The 27738-nt window shown below is 47.4% G+C and overlaps 1 protein-coding gene across 2 annotated transcripts; it reads left to right on the top strand.

Moving 5' to 3' along the window:
- Window positions 1-1497: 1497 nt before the first annotated feature.
- LOC113876829 (liver carboxylesterase-like) lies at window positions 1498-27738 on the top strand. 2 transcript variants are annotated; one of them, XM_027516510.1, is made up of 14 exons: window positions 1498-1673; window positions 4774-4978; window positions 8380-8524; window positions 11376-11509; window positions 12623-12776; window positions 14479-14583; window positions 17627-17731; window positions 20305-20343; window positions 22347-22487; window positions 24029-24109; window positions 24811-24958; window positions 25659-25790; window positions 27029-27101; window positions 27380-27738. In XM_027516510.1, exons 1-14 carry the CDS (start codon window positions 1622-1624, stop codon window positions 27561-27563), a joined length of 1698 nt encoding a protein of 565 aa, XP_027372311.1. In that variant the 5' UTR covers window positions 1498-1621; the 3' UTR covers window positions 27564-27738. The 2 variants fall into 2 exon arrangements, with proteins under 2 accessions (XP_027372311.1, XP_027372310.1); XM_027516509.1 differs by having other exon boundaries at window positions 4771-4978.

Raw genomic sequence — 27738 nt, 5'->3', positions numbered from 1 at the left:
AACCTCTGAACTACTTTCTCCCTCTGGGGATTTGCTTAATCTGGACATTTCATATAAATAGAATCATACAATCTCTCTCCTTTCATATCTGGCTCCTTTCATTCAATATTTTCAAGGTTCATCCCTGTTTAGAATGTACCAGTACTTCATTTTTTTTATGGCTCAATAATACTGCATTACACAGACAGATATTATTTAACTTGTCCATTCATCAGTTCCTGGACATTTGGAGCCTTTCTACTTTGGGCCATTATGAATAATGGTCCTATTCAATTATTGTAGGTATATACCTAGGAGTGGAATTGCTGGGTAATATGCTGACTTTGTGTTTCATTTTTTGTTATTTTTTTGGCCACACCACATGGCATACAGGATCTTAGTTCCATGGCCAGGGATCAAATTCATCCTCCCTGCAGTGCAAGTGTGGAGTCTTAGCCACTGGACAGCAGGGAAGTCCCTGTGCATGATTTTTAAGGAACTGCCAAACAGTATCCTAATGCATGACTATATTATGATTGTTTTCCCTTCACAATACATCATGCCTGCCTTTTCCTGTTAAGAAACAGGTGCACATCACTAATTTGAGTGAAAGTGTAATACTGCCTTAGCCGGCTGTACCAGAGTGTACTTAGAGAATGTCCCATTTACTGGACATATAATGATTCTATTAGACGGGCTTTGAGCATCTTCCTCTTTCCCCTAGTAGGTAAGGGCACTGTCGCAGGTGTACTCAGAGCACTCTGCATCCCTCTACTTTGGTGCTGCCACGCTGCATTGCAACCCACCTATCACCTCTCCCTGCCTCTGTCTTATCACATGGTGACTCCTCCAGGAGATGGACCATGTTTTATCTTTGTATCCATAGCACTTAGCATAGTGCCAGGCATTTGGTAAATGTTTGGAGAATGAATAAATGAAATAATAAATGGAAGGATGGATGGATGGATGGATGGATGAATAATTAGAACCAAAGAAATGGAGAGATGGAGTCCCTTTACTGTAAAGACATTCTCTCCCCAGATCCCTGCCTGGATAGGTAATGAGTTCCCTGACCCTGGAGGTATACAATGGGAGGCTGAGTCACTTCGCAGGAATAATGTAAAATTAATTCAGACATCAGAAGAGAGACTGAAAGAAATTTATGATGCTTCCAAAATAATAGCATGGAACTCTGAAATTGAAGCCAAAGGAAATGAAAAGATTTGCCCTTAATTCTCTAACTAGGCAGCTGTGGGGCTAGGAGTTGTTCTGAAAGCTTTCCAGTTTTTCTGAGGACCCCAGATCAAAAACTCCCCTTGTCTGAAAGCCTCTTGTCTGTTTGTGCCTGCTCTGGGAAGGTCACAGAGCACTAAGGTTAGAGTCCAGGAAAGGAGAAGCACTTATGAAACAAGTTGTTTATAGAATCTGCAGCTACCTGCAATTGGAGAGTTAAGTCTGGGTTCTTGATTTCAAAGAAGGTAAACTCTTGTTGGGCGTGGCTCACACATCAGATTTGCTTGTTATTGAGCAGCTGGGGCGTGAGCTTGTGGAGGGAGCTGAGGCTGGGAGCTGGGGCCCGGGACTGAAACAGCCCCTGTGAGCAGCGCAGACACCTGTGTACAGGAGCAGTTCTCTTTCCAGGATGTGGCTCTTAGCTCTGGTCCTGACCTCCCTTGGTTCCTTCACAGCTTGGGGTGAGTCCTCCTGAAATGCAGATAGCAGGAGCATCTTTGGAAATCCTTGTAGGGGACAAGGATGGGCACAGGGCAAAGCAGTGACAGGCCGGGTTCTGCAGCAGCGCGCGCTCTGTGAACTTGGACGGTCTAGCCCAGCCCGTGCCCCATGGCAGGAGACACAGGGGACCAAGCACGCCCTAGACTCGGCTCAGCACAGCCACACCAGAGGAGGACAATCAGCTCCCCTCCCACATCCCGCTGAGGACTTTGACGCGCTCCTCCATGTCTTTCCCTCTTGATTATTAATATGGATATGGAGTGGGTCTTTACCAGAATCCTGCAACGGATCTCTGTTATTGTTGTTTAATAGCTAACTCATGTCCAACTCTTTTGCAACCCCATGGACTGTAGCCTACCAGGCTATCTATCCATGAAATTTTCCAGGCAAGAATCCTGGAGTGGGTTGCCATTTCCTACTCCAGAGGATCTTCCTGATCCAGGGATTGAACCTGTGTCTATTGGCAGGTGTATTCTTTACCGCTGAGCTACTTGGGAAGCCCTGAAGGGATCTTACCAGCATATTAATACTGGTTCGGGAGACAGAGCGGTGTGGGTTCCCATCCCAGCTCAGCACTTAGGGGCTGTGTGTTCTTACACATGGGATGTCCCTTTTCTGTGCTTTGGTTTTGCATTTTGAAAATGGGGGTGACAACTCTATCTCCGTGGACTGTTGTGAGGTGGAAATGGGCTGTTTATTCTAAAGAGTGCCTGAAATAGAGAAAGTGAAAAAAGAGATAAAGCAGTTGCTTTCAAAGACACTGTATTACTGCTATATTAAAATGGTTAACTAACAAGGGCCTACTATACACAGCACATGGAACTCTGCTTAGTGTTATGTGGCAGCCTGGATGGGAGGGGAGTTTGGGGGAGAATGGATACATGTGTGTGTATGGCTGAGTGCCTTCGCTGTTCACCTGAAACCATCACAACATGGTTAATCAGCTATATCCAAACACAAAATTAAAAGCTTAAAGCTTAAAAAAAGAGATATGTATTAATAGACTATTAGGGTATTCTAAGGCCCACAGATCAGGAGCAAAGTACCTTTTGGAAAGATGGTTTATGACTCACATTTTCATGTGAGAGAGAGACCGGGGTGGGTCACGAGGGAAGAAAAGAAATTGGGAGTAAGGGTGTTTATCTTGGACGCTGATAGGGAAGGAAGAGGAGAGGCAGGATAAATAGGGTTGGGAGTGGCAAAGCAGACAATTTCAGCAGGCTAGGGGGTACGCACAGTTTTCAGGTACTTTGTCCTGGAGTGTTTGGGGCAGGATGATAGTGGCGAATGGGGAGGACCTGATAAAGAAGGGGACTGGGGTACAGGCTCTGGCAGGCTGGAAGGGGAAGTTCATTCCTGTCTCCAGGGATTGGCTAACTCTGGGAGGGGCAGTTCCCCCAGAATCAGCAAGGTTCCAGCTGTCAAAGCATCAGAATACGGGACATAGAGGACATGGTTAATACAAGGGTGCAGCAAGGGACCTCAGAATGCATCTGTACCATTTTGTAGATGGAAAAGCTGAGGCTCAGAGAGGGAACTGTACATGCCCAAGGTCAGCTGGAAAACCACGCTCTGAATTCTCTGTCTCCTGAGTCCAGAGCCAGTGCTCTGGCCATCAGTGCTCTGACAGCCCAGGCTGCACTGGGTTTTATCTTCTTTCTGGCTCTGTGACACTCTGAGAGGCCTGGAACCGAGGGGAAGAGCAGTTATGTGTTAGTCTCTCACTCATGTCTGACTCTTTGTGACCCTGTGGACTGTAGCCCACCAGCTTCCTCAGTCTAGGCAAGAATATAGGAGTGGGTTGCCATTTCCTTCTCCAGGGGATCTTCCCAACCTAGGGATCAAACTCAGTTTTCCTGCATTGCAGGCAAATTCTTTACCATCTGAGCCACCAGGGAAGCCCTAATTAAAAGCTGATTATCCCCTTACTTGGAGAAGGCAGTGGCAACCCACTCCAGTACTCTTGCCTGGAAAATCCCATGGACGGAAGAGCCTGGTGAGCTGCAGTCCATGGGGTCGCTAGGAGTCGGACACGACTGAGCTGACTTCACTTTCACTTTTCACTTTCATGCATTGGAGAAGGAAATGGCAACCCACTCCAGTATTCTTGCCTGGAGAATCCCAGGGACGGCGGAGCCTGGTGGGCTGCCGTCTATGGGGTCGCACAGAGTCAAACACGACTGAAGCGACTTAGCAGCAGCAGCAGCATCCCCTTACTGCTAGTTATCCCCTGGCAGGGTCATACCTTTTCCACCTTTAGAAAATCCATACTAGCTGGCTCCATTTCCTCAGTTACCTCATCTGTAAAATGGGCATATTGATGTCTCCCTAGCCAGGCTTTTCTGATTAGAGTGCCCACGTGGTACATAGTAAGTGCTCAATACACAATCATTACCTATAACACAAATGGTAGCCACTGCTGTCACCATCATTGCCTATACCTCACAGCCCATCACCCGCTTTTTCACTCTTGCCAGTTGGGCATCTGTCCATGTCATGTCTCTTGAAGGCTGTGTCTGTAAGACCAGATCTGGGTTATTCTTCTCTGTCTGGCCACACACTTTGAGAGGTTGGCCTTTCGTCTGTATCTAAAGGGGAACAGTTGGGAGGGTGAGAGGCTGGAAATCATTTCCTGTAAGGATGCTTAAACAAACTGCAGCTGTTGAGGATGGACAAGAGAGAACTTGAGGGACGAGCATGAACAGGGGTCACACTAAGACCACCTGCCTCATGAAGGTGCAGGATGCCCTCGAGCAGCAAGGACCGGGCCTGACGTGGCAACTGCAGGAGACGCATTTAAGCCCAGTGAGAAAAAACCGCCTGCTCCACGGGAATGGGACAGATAGAATGTGACCCCGAGTCACCCTCCCTCTGATGACCCTGTGAGTTAGGAAAGACAGCTTCACCCTCTCCTACATAAGAAGCTGAGGCTTAGAGAGTTGAGAGGACATTCAAGGTCACGTGGCAAAGTATCAAAAGTGGGAAAAGTAATAAAATCCACCCAGAATCCAGTTCACTGTCACCACTGACGTGTCCTCATTTCCTCCCAATGTCCAGCAGGGCTGGCACCCTCACCGCCTATTGTGGACACCGCTCAGGGCAGAGTCCTGGGGAAACATGTCAGCTTAAAAGGATTTGCACAGCCTGTGGCCGTCTTCCTGGGAGTCCCTTTTGCCAAGCCTCCTCTTGGATCCTTGAGGTTTGCTCCACCGCAGCCTGCAGAACCATGGACCTTTGTGAAGAATACCACCTCTTACCCTCCCATGTAGGTCAGGGGTGTGGTTTTGGCATCTTTCAGTGGGGATGTTAGTCTCAAAGGGATGCAGAAAGGAGCCAAGGCAATCCACTGAGTGGCTCATACTTTGCTGTGAAATCCTCAAGCTCTTGTAGGTCCTTACCAACATTCCAGAACTCTCACAGCATTCTAGAGCCCTTTGTTCAACTAGGAGTTCACACTCTGTGACTAAAAGACCTCACGTGTCATAGGCAAGAAACATGCAGCCAAATAAATAATTAATTTTTTGAAAAGTGAGGATGGTAAGTAAAATTAAGACAATGAAAATCATACACAATTCCACAACCTAGCAAGAGCTCCTGTTCATATTTTAGATTCTATTTTTCTAGTCTTTTATCTGTTCCATAATTTCTCCTTTAAAGTGGAATCACATAATTTCCTGTACCCAGTTCTAATGTGTGTGTGTGTTTCCCACACCAAAAAGCAATTCTTGCAGACCATATGTGTGTCCAACAGTTCAACTAATTTCTGACACTGTCTTGCCAGAGATAGCATCAGATTCCATCTGTGAAGGGCTCAGTCCCACAAAACCTCCCTCTACTTCAAATGCCAAATCCAAGTTGTCAACTGCATCTGACCAACTGGCTATAATTCAGAGGTTCCCGTGACCCCCTTCCTAGGTTCTATTAATTTACCAGAGCAGCTCACAGAACTCAACAAACTAGTTTCCCCACTAGATTACCATTTCATTATGAAGGATATTGAAGGATACAAACCACAAGCCAAATGAAGAGATCCGTAAGGTGAGGTCCCTGACAGAGGACCCAGCACGGTGGCCACCTCCCTGGTTGTCCAGAGGTTAAGAATCCGCCCTTCCACTGCAAAGGGTTCAGTCCCTAATCAGGGAAGTAAGATTCCACATGCCATGCAGTGTGAAAAATAAAAACAAGTTCTGGTTCACCAACCAGGATGCTTTCTGAACCCGTCCTTTTGACTTTTTACGGAGGTTTCATTACATGGGCGTGAGTGTTCATTGCTCAGTTGTGTCCGACTCTTTGTAACCCCTTGGACTATAGCCCACCAGGCTCCTCTCTCCATGGAATTTTCCAGGCAAGAACACTGGAGTGGGCTGCCATTTCCTCTTCCAGGTAATCTCCTGTGTCTCCTGCATTGGCAGACAGCTTGTTTGCCTTGAAGCCCCCTGGAAAGCCATTACATGGCCAATGGATTGATGTCATTGGTCACTGGTGATTGATTCCCCTCCAGCCCATCTTCTCTTTCCAGAGTTCAGGGGGCTGTGAGAGAAGGTTCCCTTGCTTATAATAATGAGATTATTCCTCTGGCAACCAGTTCCCGCTTTTAGGTGTGGTCCAAAAGTCACTTCATTAATCCAACAGTATACACTGCTCAGGAAAGTATGAACACAAGGGTGTCAAGAGCTCTTCAGCAGAAACTGGCCAAAGATCAAATACATACTTCTTACAAATGCTCATTTTTCTTATATCACAGTATCGTATTACATGGTACAGATAATATAGATGAAAGCAGTAGACGAAGTTCATGAAAGTGTATCATGAACACCATTCTGTGTCATTAAATATCACAACCTGACGTTTAATCACCATTTTATATTGACTATTGAATCATAATTTCTTTACTCCATCTCTTATTTGGGGTTCTTCATTGTTGTTGATATTTTTTATACTATAAATAGCACTCTGATGAACACCCTATAGCTAAATTTTCATGCATATTCATTTTTGGATAAGTTCCAAGATATAACATTTTGGAGTAAGAGTATTTTAAAAATTTCCCTTCAGAAATATTCCAACTGCACTGTTTTAATTAATATATGAAAACCTCCATTAACTGAATTTTTGTCAATGCTTGGAGTTATTAAAATCTATTTATCTACTGAATAGGCAGAATAATGTTAATAATTGTTACCATCACCATTATATACAAAATTATTCTTTTTATTCTGTGTTTGTTTGAATACTAGTGACATTGAGTATTTTTCCTTTTTAACTCTTAATCTTCTTTTATGAATATTATGTCCCTTGCCTAAGTGATCTGGGGAAAGTCCCCACAGGATGGAAATCAAGAGGTTATCTTTGAGGTTGTGACTCTGTGACTTGACAGCTGTGTCATCCAAGCACATCAGTGCCTCAGTTACCTCATCGAAATACTGAGGGCAGTCATGCCTGTTTTGGTGGGGGCATTGAGATCCGTAAATGTGGCTTATGATATCCTTGAAAACATAAGCACGACATAGTGTGACTCTTTCTGGCTGTGTGACCTTGGGCAGGTTCTCTAACTTCTCTGTGCCTCGGTTTCTCAACTGTAAAATGAGGATAATAATAGTACCCATATCATGGGGCCAATGGGAATTTAAATGAGTTAATATATAAGAAGGATTTAAAACAACAGTTGGCAAGTTGAGAGGACTCAATAAACATTAAAAATTATAATATCTGTAGCATCTTTAAAGTCTCCTATTGGGACAACCAATAGCTCTTGCCTGTGATGAGTTGCTGACAAATATTAGCATGTCCATGTTGCTAGACCCTTATAGAAATCACTCCCCTCACTTACATCAGACAGATTGGGACCCAGAGCAGGCAAGGCATTCACCCAAGGAAACCCAGAAAATCAGGCTGAGGCAGGACTAGAATATAGTTCCCCTAATGCTGCCCCAGAGAAGGCGATGGCACCCCACTCCAGTACTCTTGCCTGGAAAATCCCATGGATGGATGAGCCTGGTAGGCTGCAGTCCATGGGGTCGCTAAGAGTCGGACACGACTGAGCGACTTCACTTTCACTTTTCACTTTCCTGCATTGGAGAAGGAAATGGCAACCCACTCCAGTGTTCTTGCCTGGAGAATCCCGGGGACGGGGAAGCCTGGTGGGCTGCCGTCTATGGGGCACACAGAATCGGGCACGACTGAAGCGACTTAGCAGCAGCAGCAATGCTGCCCCACAAATATTTGACCCTGCTCTGTTGTAGGCCCTAAATATCTTCCATTTGATTGATTTCTCCTGGTTTCTGGAAGTCTCCTGTGGCCTAGAACATGTTTCCGTGTGGGCAGAATACAGCGGCACTCTACAGTGGCGTCATACAGCGCTGGTGTGGACCCAGGGATGCAGGAATGTTCCTTTCTCATGCCCATCAGCACATAGGGCAGCCTCCTTCCTTGACCCGGGGCATTCCAGAGGCCTAAGAAGGGACGAGGGTCAGGTCTGACTGTACATGGTCCTGGGAGACCTTGGTGAGCCTATGGATCCCCATCGCATGCCCCAGGTATGGTAAGAACAACTCTATTTCCTGGCCTGAAGCTGCCAGCCCAAGGCCTTTGAGGACCACAGAAGACATCTCCTTGGTCAGCTCTGATTGAACCTCAAGAATTCTTCTCTCTCCTTGCCCCTCGCAGGTGCTCCCAAGACCCAGTGGGGGCACAGTTGCTCTCGGATCTCTTTACCAACAGAAAGGAGAACATTAGTCTCACGTTTTCCGAAGACTGTCTTTACCTAAATATATACACCCCTGCTGACTTGACGAAGAGAAGCAGGCTGCCGGTAAGCGGTGGGAACCGCTGGGCAAAGCTGGTGTAGACTGGAAGGGGATGAAGGCAGTGTTGGGTGGGGGCGTCGGGCCAAGGGTCTTCTGGGGCCCCAGGGCTTTCTTGTGCACCACAGCCAAACCCGACATCAGGGAGCGCAGGTTGCCCACTCCTCTGTTTCCCCTCGGCCAGAGTAGGGCCCCTGGGGGAGATTGCTCCACATCTGTGATGCACATTTAATTTTTCTGATGTCTCTCATGCTAATAGATGGACAAGAAGGATGACTCTTAATTGCTAGATTAGGAATCTGATACCCAGAGAGGGTAAAACGTCATTTCCATAAAGTTAGAGCTGGAAGCAATCTCGGAGATAAGCCAACAAGCCAACCCTTCCTTTACAGACAGAAACTGAGGCCCAGTGAGGGGAAGGAGCGGTCACAGAGTAGGGTTGGCAGGACTGGAGCACGGGGCTCCTGGAACAGCCAGGAGCGCTCTGACATGGGCTAGCACGGAGCCTGTGTGTGGCCTTTCCTCAGCACACAGAGACCCTCTCTGACAGCTTCCTGTGACTTGGTGTCACAGCTTGGGGGGCAGAGCCTGGAGCAACAAAGATGTATTTTCCTTTGCCTTTTCCAGCTATCAAGATTTTCTTGTAGTTAATTTCAGTTCCTAATTGTTTTGGGTGAAGCTGATGACCCAGTGAGTCAGCATTTCCAGAATACATGGAACCCAGAGACAGAGCTGTCACGCAGGTGTATGTTCCTCGGTTCTTTGTCTTGTCACAACAAAGATTTGGAGTGATGGACATTAAAGCCCCTTCGGCGTGTCACAGCTCTCGGGTCTTGGATAGACCGTGTTACAGCTCTCAGGTCTCGAATGGACCATGTTGTAGCTCTTAGACAAATCAGTGTTACAGCTCAGTGTTACAGGTGTATTTTATTTAGAAGATAGCAGGAAAATCCATCTTTGAGGCGTGAGGGCACATCGATCCAAAGACACGAGGAGAAGAGCACCCCAGCGCTCGGGGGAGAGAGAGAGAGCTATCTTTGGCTCCTCTTTTTATATGTTATTTTTCCTGGGCCTGTCCTCTGTAAATTGGGCCAGCCAGGAGTGTTGTTTGTTTTACCTGAGGTCCTCACTCCGGTCCTCGGTCCTCGGACCTTCTTTTGTTCTATTTTTGCGGGCTTTTCCCTTCCTTGTCTTTTAGCCACCGCCGTTTTGGACTCCTTTTCCCTATTCTACCTACCTAACAGAGCCGACTTCTAGGCTCCGGCTGGAGGTCTTCGGGGCAGGTCTGCTGGAAAAGAAGGGGTCAGTGGGGTAGAGATGGGTGGGCACATCCAGCCATCACCCAGGAACACCCCTGGCATGGTGCCCAGATGTGGAGGAGGGTGTCTGTGAACTTGTGATTAGAAGCTCAGAGAGGTGGAGACAGTTTTTCACTCATTCATTTATGCATTCATTTCTTTTCCCTATTATGTACTCAGTGTTCCCATAGACAGAGCTAGAATTAAGGGTTGGGAGAAAGGAAAAACATAAAACCATGACCACACAGCCCCTATCTTCGAGGATCTGCACAGAAGTGGACTGGCCTCACTGCTGACCAGCCCCTGGCTCAGCCTGGTCTCAGAGATGACTGTAAACTCAGTCCCTCCACCCAGAGGTAGTCAGGGAAAAAAAGTGTTGGAGGAGCAGGGGCTCCGGGAACCTGAGGCTGGAGAACCTCAGCTGTGGACACTGACTCTGGAACCACAGGGTCTGGGTGTAAATCCTTGTTCCACCTTTTACTGTTTCCTCAAATTGGGGATAATCACACACAAGTGTTCAGTGACCAATATGAAGATTTGTGGCAGTGTCTGGCACAGCACACGAGGCTAGTCTTCCTGATGCATTAGTTAGAATTGAAGGGAAGGAATTCCTCCTGTCCAGCAGCCAACCTACTGCGGCATGGCCACTGGCTGCTGTGTGCTGGGTGGCTCAACATGTGGACTCTGCAGCCAGACTGCCTGGGTTCGAGTCCTGCCTCCACCACCCATTAGCTGCGTGACCTCGGGGTGGTTAAGTGCCTCAGTTTTCTTGTCTATGAAAAGGGACAGTAGTAATTCCTTTCTCATGGATGGTTTACTTTAAATGCTTAAATAATACTTGTTACATAATTTATATATGAGTTCTTTGATTTTTTTATTAACCAAGTGTTTCTATTATTTTAGTCATTCTCACTTTCTTGCTATGTGAACTCCTTAAGTTGAGGGCTGTGTGTTATGAATTATCATAATATGTGAATACATATTCACTCTCATCCTCAGTTCTTGCTCAGGTGCTCCTGGCACCTAGTAGGTTTTCAGACCATATTCATCAAATGGTTAAAGACTTCTCAGAGGAGGTAGTTTTAGGCTGGGCTTTGGAGGATGGGTGAGATTTGGGGAGCGGAGGAGGTAGCAGGAAGTCATATTAAGAAGAGGTGCCACCCACGGCATGTGCTTCTTAACATGATCATTCATTCACTTGAGAAGTTGAATTCGCCACACAAAAGGTAACTAAGAGGAAGCTGAAACAAATTTCTAACCAAGGGCTTCTGCATGCTGAGTGTGCTGAGCTGGGTGAGGGGCCCAGGAGTGAGGGTGGTGGGAGTGCTGGGGAGGGGATGATGCTCGAGCCTTGGCTGTTCCCATGATGATGTTCTCAGCATGAAGAGTGCTGAGCGCAGGTGGCACTGGGGCAGGGGAGACAGGCAGGGGCAGCCGGGGTGCCCTGAGTAGGGTGGTGGCCTGGGCCACTGCTGGAGAACGGGTAGGTGACCAAACCTGCCTCTGAGGTCTTCCCCAGCTCTGCTTCCTGTAACCCTGTGGTTGCATCCTCCCCGTCCAGGTGATGGTGTGGATCCACGGAGGAGGTCTCATGGTGGGCGGGGCATCAACATATGATGGGCTGGTCCTCTCTGCCCATGAAAACGTGGTGGTGGTGACCATTCAGTACCGCCTGGGCATCTGGGGATTCTTCAGGTAAGACCCTGGACTCTCCTGGTGGCACAATGCCCCCAGCGTGGGGGTGCTAGGACCCCACTCTGGTCATGCAAGCCCTCTGGTCTGCAAGCCCTCAAGGGGCTCCTTGCTAGGCTCCCTACTAAGACATCTGAGTCCCCTCCTAATTGGGCTCCACCTACCTTCTCATTCCCCAGCCACCCTGGTGCACCTACTTCTGAGCTCTTACACATAAAACACCTAATCTCCCTGACACACTCCTATTATTCCTACAAGCCCAACCCAGTTGTCATCTCATCTGAACTGCTGTTCTCGTTTTCACTGTGCTGCCTGGCATGTTGCAGTCTCTTAAAGATGACAGTTACCATGTAGCACAGCACTTAGAGGCTCACACATCTTTCCTCCTGGGAAGTAAAGAAGGGGTAGACTCATGTGGGAGCTCCATGAAGTCTTGTAGGTGAAGAAACGGCTGCCTGGAACTGGGAGGTGGTAAGGAGCATCTGACTCCAGGGGTACATCTACTGGGAGGAGCGTTGGGCCACGCACCCCATTTCCTTCTGGAATTTGGCACATGCGTGAGTGAAGGCTTGAGTCTCCTGTGTGGATTCTGTGGGGACAGGAACCAGGTTTCCAGCAGGCAGTTACTGAGCTTTTCCCAAATGCACTGGCACCAGGACCTCCTACCCTGAGATGCTGGGGGCTGGGCCGGGGGAGGGGTGGTCACCTCCCTGGAAAGACCTGTGGGCTGGGGAAGGGTTGTCCGAGGGGAGTCGTGTCCCAGGATGTGTCCCCTTCACGGAGACCCCTCATTTCTTCCCCCCATGGCCCGAGTCTGCTCCCAGGGACAGTATAACTGGATGTACTCGCCCCACTTCCTCTCCCCCCGGCCTCTCCTCTACCACGTGAGTCAGAGTTTCACCCCGACCATAACAAATGCTCAATCAGTAGATGAAGGATGGCTCTGTAGAGCCCTGTAGCAGAGCAGGACAGCAGGAAAGTGAAGACCCTGTGTCAGGGCTGTGGAAGCCCAGTCCTTTCCAGAAGGCTCCCCTGGACCCCCAGCCCCATCTCTGGTCCTCAGGGCCCTGCCGGGACATCTCTGCTCCCAACCCCACCCTGTTCTCTTACTCACAGCACAGGGGACGAGCACAGCCGGGGGAACTGGGGCCACTTGGACCAGGTGGCCGCGCTGCACTGGGTCCAGGAGAACATTGCCAACTTTGGAGGGGATCCAGGCTCTGTGACCATCTTTGGAGAGTCAGCAGGAGCAGAAAGTGTCTCCATTCTTGTAAGTCTTCCTAGCCCTGATGTGGCTGCTGATAGGACCCCTTGCAGATCATCCCATCTAGTCCTGGGACCTTTACTTCCAAGACCTGGATTCAAGGCTGACCTGACTCTGTGCAGCATCAGATGGTGGAGAGTTAATGGCCAGACTCCCCTTGGCCTCCAGGAAGCTCAGGGCTCAGCTCAGCCTCCAGGGCCGTAGCTGCAGCCACAGCTGTGACAGACACTCTCTTGCTGTCCTGTGTCGGTTGAGCTCATCCTCTCCTTCTTAATCATTTTAACGTTAGGACTCGCCTCACTTCTCTTGAGATTAGGGGTGGGTGTAAATGATTAATCAGAGGAGCCAACTTGAGGTTGGTCTGGGTGTCCTTGTCTGACTTGAAGCCAGGCCTACAGTTCAGGGGAGACACGAGCACTAGGAACAGGTTGGGGGTCCCCTCTGAGGGCTCTGGGGGCTTGTCCATGCCCAGGAGGGAGGGCAGCAGTCTCTGGGGCTGAGGGATGGAGCTGGGCTGGGGAGAAGGAGAAGAAGAGGAGGGATGGGGGATGGGACAGGCGACAAGGGGACACAGACAGGACCTGGGAGTGTGGTGTGGGGAATGGGAATGAGGGAGACACCAAAGGAAGCAAAGCTGGAAAGCCAGATTAGAAGGTGCTGGGAGCTGTGGGAAACACTCCAACTATCTCACATTTTAGCAGAGAGTTAGTGCTATTACCGTTTTTTCTTTTTTTCGGTCGCTTGGCCTGTGGGATTTTAGTTCCCCAACCGGGGATCAACTGGTTCCCCAACTCGGTTCCCTAGCCGAGCCCCCTGCATTAGGAGCTTGGAGTCTTAACCACTGAACCACCAAGGAATTCCGTATTACTGCTTTTTAAAAATCTATGTTGGTTTCACAACTGAACACTCAGAGGAAAATGTTTTTATTTTTCATAAAGTGGAGAAATAAAAGTACAGAAAACCTCAAAGAAGAAAAAAATTCACTCGCAATCCCATTGTCTGTGGAGACTCACCGTGAACATTTTGATCTGTATTTTTCTAATTTTTTCCTATGATTCTATTATGTATTAATCTAGGTGGAATTTCTTAAATAAAAATTTTCCTTAGCATTATAAAACAACATAAATGTTTATCTAACAATTACACACCCTTTCATATTTTTGTGTGTATAGTCAAGTAGTTCCATGAAAAGAATGAAAGACAGCTTAGTTGCCCAATCTCACAATATTGAAACCTTGGGTTATTCCCAGTGTTTACTATTATAAACAACGTTTGCATTATTAAAAGTTGTTGTGTACCTCCATGCTCATTTTCCTTAGGATAAATTCTGAGTAATGGAAACAGGAAATCAGAACTGTGCCTTTACTTTATTTATTTATTCTATATTTCCCCAGCCAGGTTTAAGATTTTTTATTTACTTTTATTTTTTTAATTAATTCCTACTGGGGTATAGTTGCTATAAGAACTATGCTGCTAAAGTGTTGCTAGGAGTTGCTGAGCTGCCCTCAGATACTGCTGATTGTTATAGTCAGTGGGCGCCACACACCGCCCGTTCTGTCCCTCTGCTCCTGCCTCCCTCCAGCTGAGGTTTTCTCACAGATGCTGGGCCCATGGTCTCCACAGTCCAGGTGAGGGTTGTGGATGGGAATAGCTGTTGAAGACCACCCTCCCCATGAGCATAAACTCCCTTCTCAACACGGTCCTGCAGGTGTTATCCCCCCTGGCCAGGAATCTCTTCCACCGGGCCATCTCTGAGAGCGGCGTGGCCCTCATTTCCACCCTGGTCAAGAGGGACTCGAAGGCTGCAGCTGAGGTAGGTCTCACACTGGCCTGCCCGCACACCACGCACTGCCCTCCTGGAGTTGTCAAGGGCTGTTCTTAGAATGGGGTCTGGCTGACATCCTCGAAGAATCACAGAGGTGAGGGTGGCTGAACATGTAGGAGAAGGACACACCTCTCCCCACCTCCCCCTTATGCCACTGCACAAACCGGGAAGAGAGCTGAAGCACTGGCCAAGAGAGTGAGGAGGGCAGAGCTGGACTTGGGCTCGTGACTCTGGACTGCCAGCCCCGTGCACTTTCCACAGAACCTGTTTCCCAAAGTGTGCCAGGTGGGGTGAGGGGCTGCAGAGTGGGCAGGGGCCTGTCACCTGTGTTGCCTCTCTCGGGGTCTGAGTCTGCTGAACTCATTGGCTCCATGTGACTCTGGAGTGGATTCTTCCCGGGGGTTTGTAATTGGGGTAGTTGCTTGGAGGATTCATTCACTCATTATTAGACATAATCTGACATCTAGCAACCTCATGAAGCTTCTATTATAATTTAGGAGGCAGTTAATAATTATATAATTGCACAACTTAGAAAATGTCAGCTGTGATTGGAGCAATAGAGGTACCTGATGTCAACAGAATCCAAAAGCAACACATAGTCCAGTTTGTAATGCTCAAAATTCTCCAAGCCAGGCTTAAGCAATACGTGAACCGTGAACTTCAAGATGTTCCAGCTGGTTTTAGAAAAGGCAGAGGAACCAGAGATCAAATTGCCAATATCTGCTGGATCATCAAAAAAGCAAGAGAGTTCCAGAAAATCATCTATTTCTGCTTTATTGACTATGCCAAAGCCTTTGACTTTATTGTGTGGATCACAATAAACTGTGGAAAAATCTGAAAGAGATGGGAATACCAGACCACCTGATCTGCCTCTTGAGAAATCTGTATGCAGGTCAGGAAGCAACAGTTAGAACCGGACATGGAACAACAGACTGGTTCCAAATAGGAAAAGGAGTACATCAAGGCTGTATATTGTCACCATGCTTATTTAACTTATATGCAGAGTACATCATGAGAAACGCTGGGCTTGAAGAAGCACAAGCTGGAATCAAGATTGCCAGGAGAAATATCAATAACCTCAGATATGCAGATGACACCACCCTTATAGCAGAAAGTGAAGAGGAACTCAAAAGCCTCTTGATGAAAGTGAAAGTGGAGAGTGAAAAAGTTGGCTTAAAGCTCAACATTCAGAAAACGAAGATCATGGCATCCAGTCCCATCACTTTATGGGAAATAGATGGGGAAACAGTGGAAACAGTGTCAGACTTTATTTTGGGGGGCTCCAAAATCACTGCAGATGGTGACTGCAGCCCTGAAATTAAAAGACGCTTACGCCTTGGAAGAAAAGTTATGACCAACCTAGATAGCATATTCAAAAGCAGAGACATTACTTTGCCAACAAAGGTCCGTCTAGTCAAGGCTATGGTTTTTCCAGTGGTCATGTATGGATGTGAGAGTTGGACTGTGAAGAAAGCTGAGCGCCGAAGAATTGATGCTTTTGAACTGTGGTGTTGGAGAAGACTCTTGCAAGTCCCTTGGACTGCAAGGAGATCCAACCAGTCCATTCTGAAGGAGATCAGCCCTGGGAGTTCTTTGGAAGGAATGATGCTAAAGCTGAAACTCCAGTACTTTGGCCACCTCATGTGAAGAGTTGACTCAATGGAAAAGACTCTGATGCTGGGAGGGATTGGGGGCAGGAGGAGAAGGGAACGACAGAGGATGAGATGGCTGGATGGCATCACTGACTCGATGGACATGATTCTGAGTGAACTCCAGGAGTTGGTGATGGACAGGGAGGCCTGGCGGGCTGTGATTCATGGGGTCGCAAAGAGTCAGACACGACTGAACGACTGAACTGAATTGAACTGAATCCAGTTTGTAGGGGGAGGTTATCTTGAAAAGTTTTCTTGAAAAATAAAATGATCACGAGTTGAGTTCAGAAGGATTAGTAGTAAGTTATTTGATAAGAATATCCAGGAAGAGGGAACAGTCTGTGCAAATGTCCTGGGCAGGAGCAGGTATCTTAAGAGAGAGAGTGAGGAAGGCTGATGTGGCCAGGGCAGAAAGTGCAGATAGGACCTGGAGAGAGCTGAGGATGGGGCCATTGGCAGGGCCATGCTATGTAGGACCCGGTGAGGGCTTTGTCTTTATTTGGAGACTGTTACAAAGACAAAGAAAGGATGAGCAGCACAGAGTCCCTGCTGAGGAGTATGCCTTAGTCATTTGGTCCGGCTGTGAGAGCTGGTTTGGTGGAGGGGTGGGGGCATCAGCCAGACTTAAAGGGGTGAGTGGTAAGTAGGAGAGGAGGAGATAAGAGTCCAAGAACATTTAGAATTTGGGGGAACTTTTTTCAGAATTGTTTGGCTATGGACAACAGAAGCCCATTAATCAGGCTAAAGTTAAGAAGGGGGAGTTTATTCCGAGGAAATGGACGTGGTAGAGATGGACCTGGGTTTTATCCAACAGGACCAGGAATGGCAGAACAAAGACTCTCAGGTCCCTTACTGCGCGCTCCCGCTCTTCCTCTCTCCTCCACTTCTTCCTGCGCCTTTTTATTTTCCCACCAAATACATACTGAGCGCTGATGTATGTCAGACACTAGACCAGGCTCTGGGCAGCCCGTGCACACTCTCCAGGGCCCCGTCATCATGGCGCCTGACTTTTCTTCTGCATTTTCCCCTCTGGCTGCAATTTGCAACTGACTGGCCTGAGGCCACATGGCTATTAATCGAATGAGCCAAGATTTGAAATTAGAAAGTGGGATTCTGGATTCCAGGCTCTTAAGCACCCCTTCCATGCTGCCTCTCTCTAGATGTTCAGCTTTGAGATCATTCTGCCCACTTTAACAGAGATTAGGCAGCAGAGGCTGAGGAATATAAGTGGCATCCCTGGGACCCAGGACCTACTGGTCTGGAGTATTTTCTGCTATCACAGGCTGCCTATAGAAATTGAGGTTGGGACAGAACACTCAGTATTGATGGAAGGAAGAGAGATGGCTCTTGAACTCTCCTGTCACCTGTGATCTCTACAGCAAATTGCTGTCATTGCTGGCTGTAAAACCACCACCTCAGCTGTCCTTGTTCACTGCCTGCGCCAGAAGACAGAGGACGAGCTCCTGGAGATAACACTGAAAATGGTAGGTGCGTCTACTCTCTTGGAAACACAAGCCCCCTACCCTAGAAACATGGCCCCAGGCTTCATTATTTCACCTTCAGTCCTCTTGCCCTGGAAAAACTACCTGGGACAGTTTCTCAGCTCCCAGGAGGAGTGTCAGCCTCTAGATCTGAATGGGAACTTTCTTTCCTTCCTTCCTTATTACAGACTACCTCAGATGTTAGCAAAGACAAAAAAATAATGTAATAAACAACTGTGTAATGACTCCTCATATCTGTCAACACTTACTTTTTCCAATATTGTTTTCTAATGTTTTTTAAAAGTTTATTTACTTATGGCCATGCCGGGCCTCCTCGGCTCTGTGCGGGCTTTCTCTAGTCTTGGTGAGTGGGGGCTACTTTCCAGCTGGTGTTGCCCAGGCTTCTCATTGCTGTGCCTTGTCTTGTTGTAGAGCACGTGCTGGAGGTATGGGGGCTTCAGTTTCTGATATGTTTTTAGGAAATTAAACATTATATATTCTCAGAGATAATTACCACCCTGAATTTGGGGGATGGGACTATTTCGAACAAAGATTTTCAGAAATATTGTCACAATTTGTTTTGGTTAATTTAGAAACCACCTCAATTATAACCCAGTGGTGGTCCAGTTTTTTAGATTTTCTGTGTGTCTGCCTCAATTGTGACTCTAATATAACTGTATCTACCCATTCATCCATCCAACCTTCCATCCATTCATTCATCATTTTATCTGTCCATCCACCAATGAATCCAATTTATCAGTGTCTTTTCATCAATCTTAAATACTATCAATTCATCTATAGCATTCATTCATCTGTTACCAATCATCCATATGTATGTATTTCATCACCCATCTCTGTAAAATCAATGATGAATCCATCACCTAGTCGGCTGGCTATCATTCATCTATTCACTTATCCCCCCAATTCACCCATACTCCTTGGATTGACTAATTTCATCCATCCATGCACCTCTGCTAAGTGTATGCAGGGAGATAACAGAGCAGGTGACGCAGACATAATTGGATATAGTCCCTATTCACAAGGAACTATTCGAGGAGAAATACACACATTGACTTGAGTGGATTAGGTGTGGTGGGAGTACAGAGAGGGGAAGCATTCATTATAACAAGCAGGGCTACTTCACAGAGAAGGTGACATTTCAGGACTGATGGATGGCTATGGTGGTGGGTCATCACAGGAAGTTAACAGCATGACAGATACCCAGAGAACAGCACATTTAGAACCAATGGGAACCGTTGGAGTCGCCTGAGCACCTGGACTCTCTGTCTGGACCCTGGAATCCTGAGGCTACTCCTGGGCTCCCCGGGGCTAGGCTCCAGCACTGGATTCTGCTCTATTTCCATGGGTAAAGTCCAATGTAGCCTTGGATCCCTGTTTCTCAGGCTCAAATAAGGTGACCACTGTGCTCAAAGATAAAAACACAACTGTTTTCTGGTTGTGTACATTTCTTTCAGAGGTAAATTTCTTTCATCAATTCTTCATGTGGCACAAGAGATTCAGCTTATAAGGGGAGAGTGGCTGACTTTGGGGAAACCCAGAGAACCTAAGAGTCCATGTTATTCTTCTGAGATCTTCTGAGATCATGTGGAAGTGTTTCCAGGATTATCCTCTCTCTCCAGTACACACACACACACACACACACACACACACACACACACACACCTGCACACCTGGATTGTGGGCCTACAGCACATAATGGAGGGATCCTTAATAGGATTTCCTGCATACTGGTCAGGCCTGTTAGCTCCAGTGTCACAACAAAGCTAGCACAGTCTTGGTAAGCTCACAACAAAGAGAAGTGTGGGGTGGGCTGAATTTCAGTGAGCTTGTAGGAGTCAGGATTTTCTAAAGCAAGATAAAAAAATTCATCTCAAAGTGTCTTGAAAAGAGAAAGGAATATGTTGTGACAGAATCTTCAGGTAACTCACTGCCAAATCCAAGAGTGGATGGCTTCAGGCACGGCTGGATCCAGATGCACATATGCTATTATTAAGAATCTATCGCTATCCCTCAGCTTTTAACTTTCTGTGTTGGTTTCACTCTCAGACTGATTTGTCCCCTGGGGAGGTTAAAGACAGCAACAGTACTCTACTCTTACATACTATCTGCTTAGAAACCCTATTTCCCAACAATTGCAGCAAAAATTTGGATAAACTCTATTGAACTGACATGGGCACATGTCCACCGCTGAAGTAGTCCCTGTATTCAGGGATTTGGTGCACCGGAGGTCACATACAGATGTCTGCAATGATGGAGTGAGAGTGGGAAAGAGGGAGTTCCCCAAAGGAAAATCGGGGTGTTGTTGCCTGGAAGAACAGAAGGGGAAATGGGTGGAAGGAAGGGCAGGCACCAAAAGTCCTCTGCAGAGCTCCCCTCCCCCATCCCACACCTGCTCCCTGTGTTGGTGCCCAGGGGAGGGTGTCCTGCCTGCTTCCTTTCAGCCCAGCCAGGGTGGCACCAGGAGGGAGAAGTTGGTATCTTTGAGCACAGCTCACATAGGTCAGCTTTCCTCCCAGGAAGCCTCCTCACCACAACCACTGTCTTTGTCTTCACAGAAATTTTTCGCTCTTGATTTACACAAAGACTCCACAGAGGTAAGGACCTTTGGTTTCTTGAATACACATTTTAAGTCTTGACACCTTTGCTCCGTTGCTAAGTCAAGTCCCATCCTTTGCGACCCATGGACTGTAGCCCATCAGGCTCCACCATTCATGGGATTTCCCAGGTAACAATACCGGAATGGGTTGCCATTTCCTTCTCCACTTGACACCTTTAAGCTCCAGTTAGTGAAAGGGAAAGAATGAAATAATTCTTCTCTGTAGAATCATGGTATCTCCTTGTGTTTATATTGCTGAGGCCCAGAGAGGGGCTGTGACCTGCCTGGGTCACACAGCCAGGAAGACCAGACATAGGACTGGAACCAGTTTCCCGGACTCCTAGTCCAATGCCCCCAGTTTTGAACTCTGTGTCCCTGTCCCCAGCCAGCCCCTGGTCTTGTTTACGTTCCTAAAAATGCCCTGTTGGGAGAAGGTGAACGAGAAACCTCCATGTGGGGAGTGGAGATGACTGGGTAAGGGGCTCTTCAGGAGCCTTCACGAGGAGCCCAGATCATCTCCTGGGGGCTGCAGGGTTGACTGGCTGTGCAAGTCACTCTATTTGCAGGCATGTGGGGAAAGGAGCCATGAGTCTCATTCCTCAGGACACCACCCCCCTCCCAGTCATGCAGGAAACTCCAACAGCAATCTCCCCAGGCTGAGAAAACATTGAGGCCTTGTTGGTTGGTGTTTTATTATCAATAAATATTACACATAACTAATTGTCTGTAAGAAATGTATATTACATAAGGTGTCTTTAAACAAGAACATACGCAACACAAGGTTGAGAAAATGTGACCAGAGGCTCAGGAACCTGGCCCCATATTTCCCCTGTTGAAGTGATAGAGCAGTCCCTAAATCAGAGTCGTGGTAACTTTACAGAACTTAAGTGCTACGAATAATGAGAATGTTACTGAACCAATCAGGGGTCTTGCTCCTTACTGGTTATGAGATCAAATACATATTCACAAATCGTAAAAAAGAAAGGTGACTTTAATCAGAATGCAGGAATCTGGGGAGATGGCGAAGTCAGCATCCCCCCAAAACCACCTCCCAAGTTTCCGTTTGGCCATGAATCTTTTGGCTGTTGTTGCAGCATGCAGGCTTCTCTCTAGTTGTGGTACGTGGGCTCAGTAATTTTAGTGCGTGGGCTTAGCTATCTGTAGGCATGTGACATCTTAGTTCCCCAACCAAGGATCAAACCCGAGACCCCTGCATTGCAAGGTTGATTCCTAACCATTGGACCACCAGGCAAATCCCTGGTCATGAAACTTTTTAAAGAGCAACAGAGAAGTAATCTCAGTTCGCCACTGAGATAGGAGGTCAGAGTGGTAGCCATTCCCCTCTGTCCGCAGGCTCATATGCAGGTTGTTGATTCCTCGTGATCTTCTAGATATCATCTTGTTCACACAGTTTATTTTGGAGATTACTAAAGGGGAAGCTAGGGAGAAGACCTGGTCATCTGTTAACTACTTATTCTTCATTTCTACTTCTTTGATCTATGGGAAGAACCAAAAAGTTAAGCAAGGTATTGTGTGATTAAAAGATCTGATAAGTGTGCTTGGGCTGGAGATGAATAGAGCATGGCGGAGGGGCCTGGTTTAAAAGTTGGTTATCTTATAGCTTTGCTAAAGTGACCAAAGTAAAGGGACTTTCTGCTGAGGGTGGTTCTATAAAGAGATGCTTGCAAGGACTGTAGATGGAGGAATGCACATAGATATATTACTATGTACACTTCAAATTAAATACACATTATATGATATATTTTCATACCAATTTGAGTGGAGATCTGTCCCCATCACATGACCACTGCTGTCCCCTGGTCAGAGTTCAGCCCTCTCGGATCTGCAGACTTAGCCCCCTCTGTTAGGACCCAGGTGTGTGGCCACCACCCACGGGCACCCAGGTGTGTGATACTGGCCTCGAGTTCCAGCAGGTGGAGAGGAGGATGAGGGTGTGACTTGGAAGAGGAAGCACAGACACTCCCTCGTTCTCTTCCCTAGAGCCATCCTTTCCTGCCCACCGTGGTTGACGGAATGCTGCTGCCAAAGATGCCCGAAGAGATGCTGGCTGAAAAGAATTTCAACAATGTTCCCTACATGGTGGGAATCAACAAGCAAGAGTTTGGCTGGATTATTCCACTGGTGAGAAAGCGCAGGCCTTGTAGACTTGTCTCCCATCCCATCACCCTCCCATCTCTGGTCACAGACCTCTCTCTAGGAGAGAGGCTGTGTCCCCAGGGCAGCTGTCCCCTTCATACAAGTTGACATTTCCATGGAAACCATCTCTGATGGTCCACACTGTCATCTGGGAGATGTAGCCCTGGGGACCCACGTCCCCAAACACTCTCTAATTGTCCTCCCATCCATGGATCCTGAAATATCGGTTCCAGGAGGACTGGTGGAGATCATCACTGGGCAGATGAAAAACCTGGAAAGGACCAGGGGCTCGGGAGTTAAGGAGAGTGGGGCTTGGAACCTGCAGCCTCTCGCCTCAGGCTTGCTGCTTTCGTGCTTTCTCCGTAAATTACCCCCGCCTCACCCATGCTCTCACTCATCTCACTGGAAAGAGTCAGAGGAGCCTGCTTCCTCCTGAGTTAAAATTGACTTCTAAAAGTTAGGAAGGGCTTTCCCTTCTGACAGAGATAAACAAAGCCAGACACTAGGTGAAGTGGTAACAGATTTGATTCAGTTACACCCCTGCTAGAGGGAAATGACCCATCGTGAACTGAACCCAACCCCTGAAATGAAAGCCCGGAGCCTCTTTAAGGCATGGGTGAGGCAGGGTGGATTGTCTGTGTGACTGGGCTCCCTGGATTTGTTAGCTGGCATTTATGTGGAGAAGAAACAACTCCTGCCTTTATGACAGGAGGCAATGGTGTAAGTAGAAGCAAGACCCCACTGAACTTAGGCCTTTATCATCTCACAGGGACTGGAGGAGAGAGCAAGAATTATCCCTGAATGTTTGTTTTCATAGAGATGGCTCTCAGATCCTTGAGGAAACAGTTATGGGTGGAAGACTTACATCTAAAGGGGCAAAGAAAAGATTTAGAAGGGGTTCGTGGACCTACCTGCCTATCACCAGGTTTGGGCTGGAACAAACAGTAAAATCTCCTGGCAGCCCAGAGCTCTTTAAGGGGGCCTGCGGTCATCCTGGGGACATGGCCTTAAGCTTCCTGCAGCTGTCCTGGAGTTTGGTCAAGTCTTAGGACAGAGTTTTGATGGAGTCGTTATGTGCAGAGTTCTGTGGTTCTTCAGCATGATTTCAGAGATTTTACCAAAGGACCCAAGTCATAATGGCAGGATTTGGAGCTTTCTCAGTTATCTGACACAGCAGGGTATTTGTGGAGGTCTGTGTCATCTGCCCCAGGGCCTTCCACTTCAACAGTAGGCTGGCTGAAAACTTCCCTTTCTGTCTTGATGATTATTGTGGGAACTCTAGCCTAATTATTTGTACACACACACAAAGACTGGGGCACCTTCCCTTAACAATTACTTTATCCTCCTTGCACTCCTTAATCTCTAGATATAAAAGTCTGTTTGATTCATTGGTTTTGCCCAACTCATCAAAGACCCATGCCCATCAAGACATGGCAAAGTGACCTTAAGTCTGCGTTGGTTTGGTCTCTTGGGTTTTTCCTGCTATTGCTTAATGATTCACAGTTGTTTAACCTTTGTTTTAACAGTTCATGAGCTACCCTCTGCCTGAAGACAAGCTGGACCAGAAGACGGCCACATCACTCCTGTGGCAGTCCTACTCTCTCCTTGTGAGACTCTAGGAATCACAGGAACCGGTTGAGCCCCAGAGAGGGCCAGAAGCGTGTCCCCAGTTGCAGAGAAATTAATGGCAGAATGAAGACTGGGGCTGGGGGATTCTGATCCACTTTTTCTACTTTTCTTATTGTTACTCAAGTTGAGGGGTGGGGGAAAGTTTCAAGTGGGCTTAAAAGGCTCACCATTAACCAAACAAGAGATGCTGTGTCACTCACCAGGGGTGGTGAGGTCAGAAATTGAGAAGTAGCAAAATTAAAACCACCAAGTGAATGAATAATATTTAAGAAGAATTTATTGTACATAAACATCACTTTTCTCTCTGGGAGCTTCCAACTTCAAAGGCTGATAGGTTTGAGGACATGAGGTTACAGCATGGCTTCTAAAGTGAAAATGAGGAAGTTGTCCACCTTTCCAGTGGTTGCTTATTACAAGAGAGTTTTTCAGGTGTCAAGGGAATGGTGAAAAGTGATTATCTCATACCATTTTAGGGAGATGACTTAAGTTTATTTTGTGATTGTCAGAGGGCTTTACAGAAAAATAACCTAAATTAGGTTTTGCTTAGGTGCATGAAATAAGCGAGAGTTAGTTTTGCTCCCATGGCTTAAATGGTTTTGTCTGCACAGATAATTCATAAGTCTGGTCTCTACCTTGTATTTAATTTTAACAGTGGTCACTTTCACTTGATCTATTTCAGAGCATTCCTGAGGAACTGAGTCCAGTGGCCACTGACAAGTATTTAGGAGGGACAGACGACCCTGTCAAAAAGAAAGACCTGTTCCTGGACTTGATAGCAGACGTGCTATTTGGCGTCCCATCTGTGAATGTGGCCCGTCGCCACAGAGGTGAGTCCTGGACATTAGGCAGGAGAGGGTCACCACCATTCCACCTTCACTGGTTCCTGCCCGGCCCTCAGCCGAAACACACACGTGGAAACTGTTGAGACTTGTACATCCGATACTAACTGCATTTGGCCTGAAATGCTCAAAAATAGGCGGAACTGAAAGCACCTGTTGTGCTGCAGGTATTCTGCACAGGAATGAAAAGCAGCCTGCTATCAATGAAATGTAGTGGTATTTCTGTGGACATAAACTGTGTGTATCTAGATGTTCTGGTGTGAGAATGCATCAGGGCAAAGAGGTTTATATGAGTTGACCCGATGCCTCTACAATGATAGTTATTTTTAATCAGTTTCCCCAGAGTTTCAACATTCGTTTATTCATTCATTCATTTACTCGGTCACTGAATAAATACTGGTTCAAAGGTAGTTCCACCTCCACCACCAATGTACCCTTAAGCAACTCATAGGATTTTCCCAAGCTCCTTATTCTCTACTGTGCTCATAACCAGGCACCTGCTGCAGGAACACACAAGGTTGGCACACAGTTGGTTCTCACAGTGGGCAGCTGTTATTAATGCTCTTGTTGTTCACGCAGGACCAGGCGTGCCCCCCATTTCCTGATTGCTCACGGCCCCCTGGAGCCCTTGATACCATCCAGTTGTGTGTCTGCTGAAATGAACCATGTATGAATCCATGTTTTCCAGATGCGGGAGCCCCCACCTACATGTATGAGTTTCAGTATCGCCCAAGCTTCTCATCGGAGCTGAAACCCAAGACGGTGATAGGGGACCATGGGGATGAGCTCTTCTCTGTCTTCGGGGCTCCATTTTTAAAAGGTGATGGCCTTTTGGTGACTATGAACTTGGAGTTAGGAGCTCCTGGTCCGAGATTTGATTTGGTAACTTGCGCAAGTTCCTCCTTCTCTGCAGTTGTTCGTTTCCTGAAGTCACCGTAACAGGGACAAAGGGCCCAACCATTTGTTGTTGTTGTTCTAGCGTACATGGTGTAGAATGCATATTCTTCTGCCCTCACCCATGGTCACTCTAGAATCCAGACCTGGGCATCAGCAAGACGGGAGTGTGTCACCCTCAGGGCCCTGCTCAGGGCTGCTGCTAAGTCGCTTCAGTCATGTCCGACTCTGTGCGACCCCAGAGACGGCAGCCCACCAGGCTCCCCCGTCCCTGGGATTCTCCAGGCAAGAACACTGGAGTGGGTTGCCATTTCCTTCTCCAATGCATGAAAGGAAAAGTGAAAGTGAAGTCGCTCAGTCGTGTCTGACTCTTCGAGACCCCATGGACTGCAGCCTACCAGGCTCCTCCATCCATGGGATTTTCCAGGCGAGAGCACTGGAGTGGGTTGCCATCGCCTTCTCCTCTGCTCAGGGCTAGAAGGTCACTATTCACGCCACCCTCACAAGAGCGTCTCAGAGTACGAGTGAGAGAGTAAGGTTATAATTGCTGTTAACCTTGAACCAGGACTAATGTGTGTGTGTCTATATATCCAACCATTCATCTAAAGCTCGTATCTTTTTTAATTAAATATATTTAACATTATATTTTAAAGAATAACTCTCACAAATGTCTTCAATGTCTCCACCATCAACAGTTAACAGACAGCTTGTGTGTGACACACCCCAGGGCTGTGCCTCTGGACACTTTCTGATGGATGACTATTTGGGGATCTTGCAGCTTGGTTATTTTTCAGATTCTGAAAACATATGTGGGTGAAGGAAACTGAGAAAAGACCCAAAGCATCCTGGGAGGTGGGGTTAGTCTAGCAGCCACCCTGGGGTGTGTCCCTAAAACACTGAAGGGGGAAGGGCAGTTGGGTGGGCACAGAAGACAAGGCAGTCAGCTTATGGATCGACTCCAGCCCTTCACTGAGCCCAGCCTCAGTTGGTAACTGTCAAGCTTAAAGTGCACTTGAATTACCCAAGATCTTCTTAAAATGCAGGTTTAGACTCAGCAGGTCTGGAGTAAGGGCTCCATTTCTGAATCTATTAACAATTTCTTAAGTGCTTCTGTTGCCCATGAACCACATTTTGAGCGGCAATGGCTTTGTCCTCTCCCCACAGATGGTGCCTCAGAAGAGGAGATCAATCTTAGCAAGATGGTGATGAAATTCTGGGCCAACTTTGCTCGGAATGGGTGAGCTGCTGGCAGACATGGAGTGGGGTTGGGAAGGGACAGGGCGTGTCTGTTGGGTGAGGGGAGCTTCCAACGTGCGATGGTCAAACACCTGGCCCTGTGACCTCTGACATGAGAGCTCCCTGTGATGGACTGGCTGCCCAGGACATGGTCAGCTTCCTGTCTCTGGTGGCATATGAGCCTTTGGCAGAAATGAAGCCATGGTGTCCCTGATCATCTCAGAGGGTTGTTGGGACCAAACCTTTGCTTTGGTGAATTTCTATTTGATTCTGTTTCAGGAACCCTAATGGGGAGGGCCTTCCCCATTGGCCAGCGTATGACCACAAAGAAGGGTACCTTCAGATTGGTGTCAACACTCGGGCCGCTGAGAAGCTGAAAGACAAGGAAGTGGCTTTCTGGAATGAGCTTCTGTCCAGGGAGGTGGCAAAGAAGGCACCACACTTAAAACATGTTGAGCTGTGAACGAGAGGCTCGACTGGGTCCCCAGACGGAGGTTTCTCTAGAAGTGTTTATGTGCCAAAGAGGCGTCTTATTGTGGAGGCTGAGAAATTATCCGATGGGAGCGGCAGAGGTCAAGGAGGAGGAGTTTCTGTTTCTGTGGCCTCAATTTGGAAATAAACGTTCTTTTGGAGACCAA

The sequence above is a fragment of the Bos indicus x Bos taurus genome, chromosome 18 (assembly GCF_003369695.1).
Source record: "Bos indicus x Bos taurus breed Angus x Brahman F1 hybrid chromosome 18, Bos_hybrid_MaternalHap_v2.0, whole genome shotgun sequence".
NCBI lineage: Eukaryota > Metazoa > Chordata > Mammalia > Artiodactyla > Bovidae > Bos > Bos indicus x Bos taurus.
Note: the sequence above shows the minus strand (reverse complement) of the source record. Positions and strands in the feature narration are given on the sequence as shown.

Bases quoted from the DNA above. Each gene is read 5' to 3' on its own strand.
- LOC113876829 (XM_027516509.1), top strand. From the start codon at position 1,622: ATGTGGCTCTTAGCTCTGGTCCTGACCTCCCTTGGTTCCTTCACAGCT. The intron at 17,732-20,304 runs GTAGGTGCGTCT...TTGTCTTCACAG, and splicing joins TGGAGATAACACTGAAAATG to AAATTTTTCGCTCTTGATTT. The intron at 20,344-22,346 runs GTAAGGACCTTT...TCTCTTCCCTAG, and splicing joins TACACAAAGACTCCACAGAG to AGCCATCCTTTCCTGCCCAC.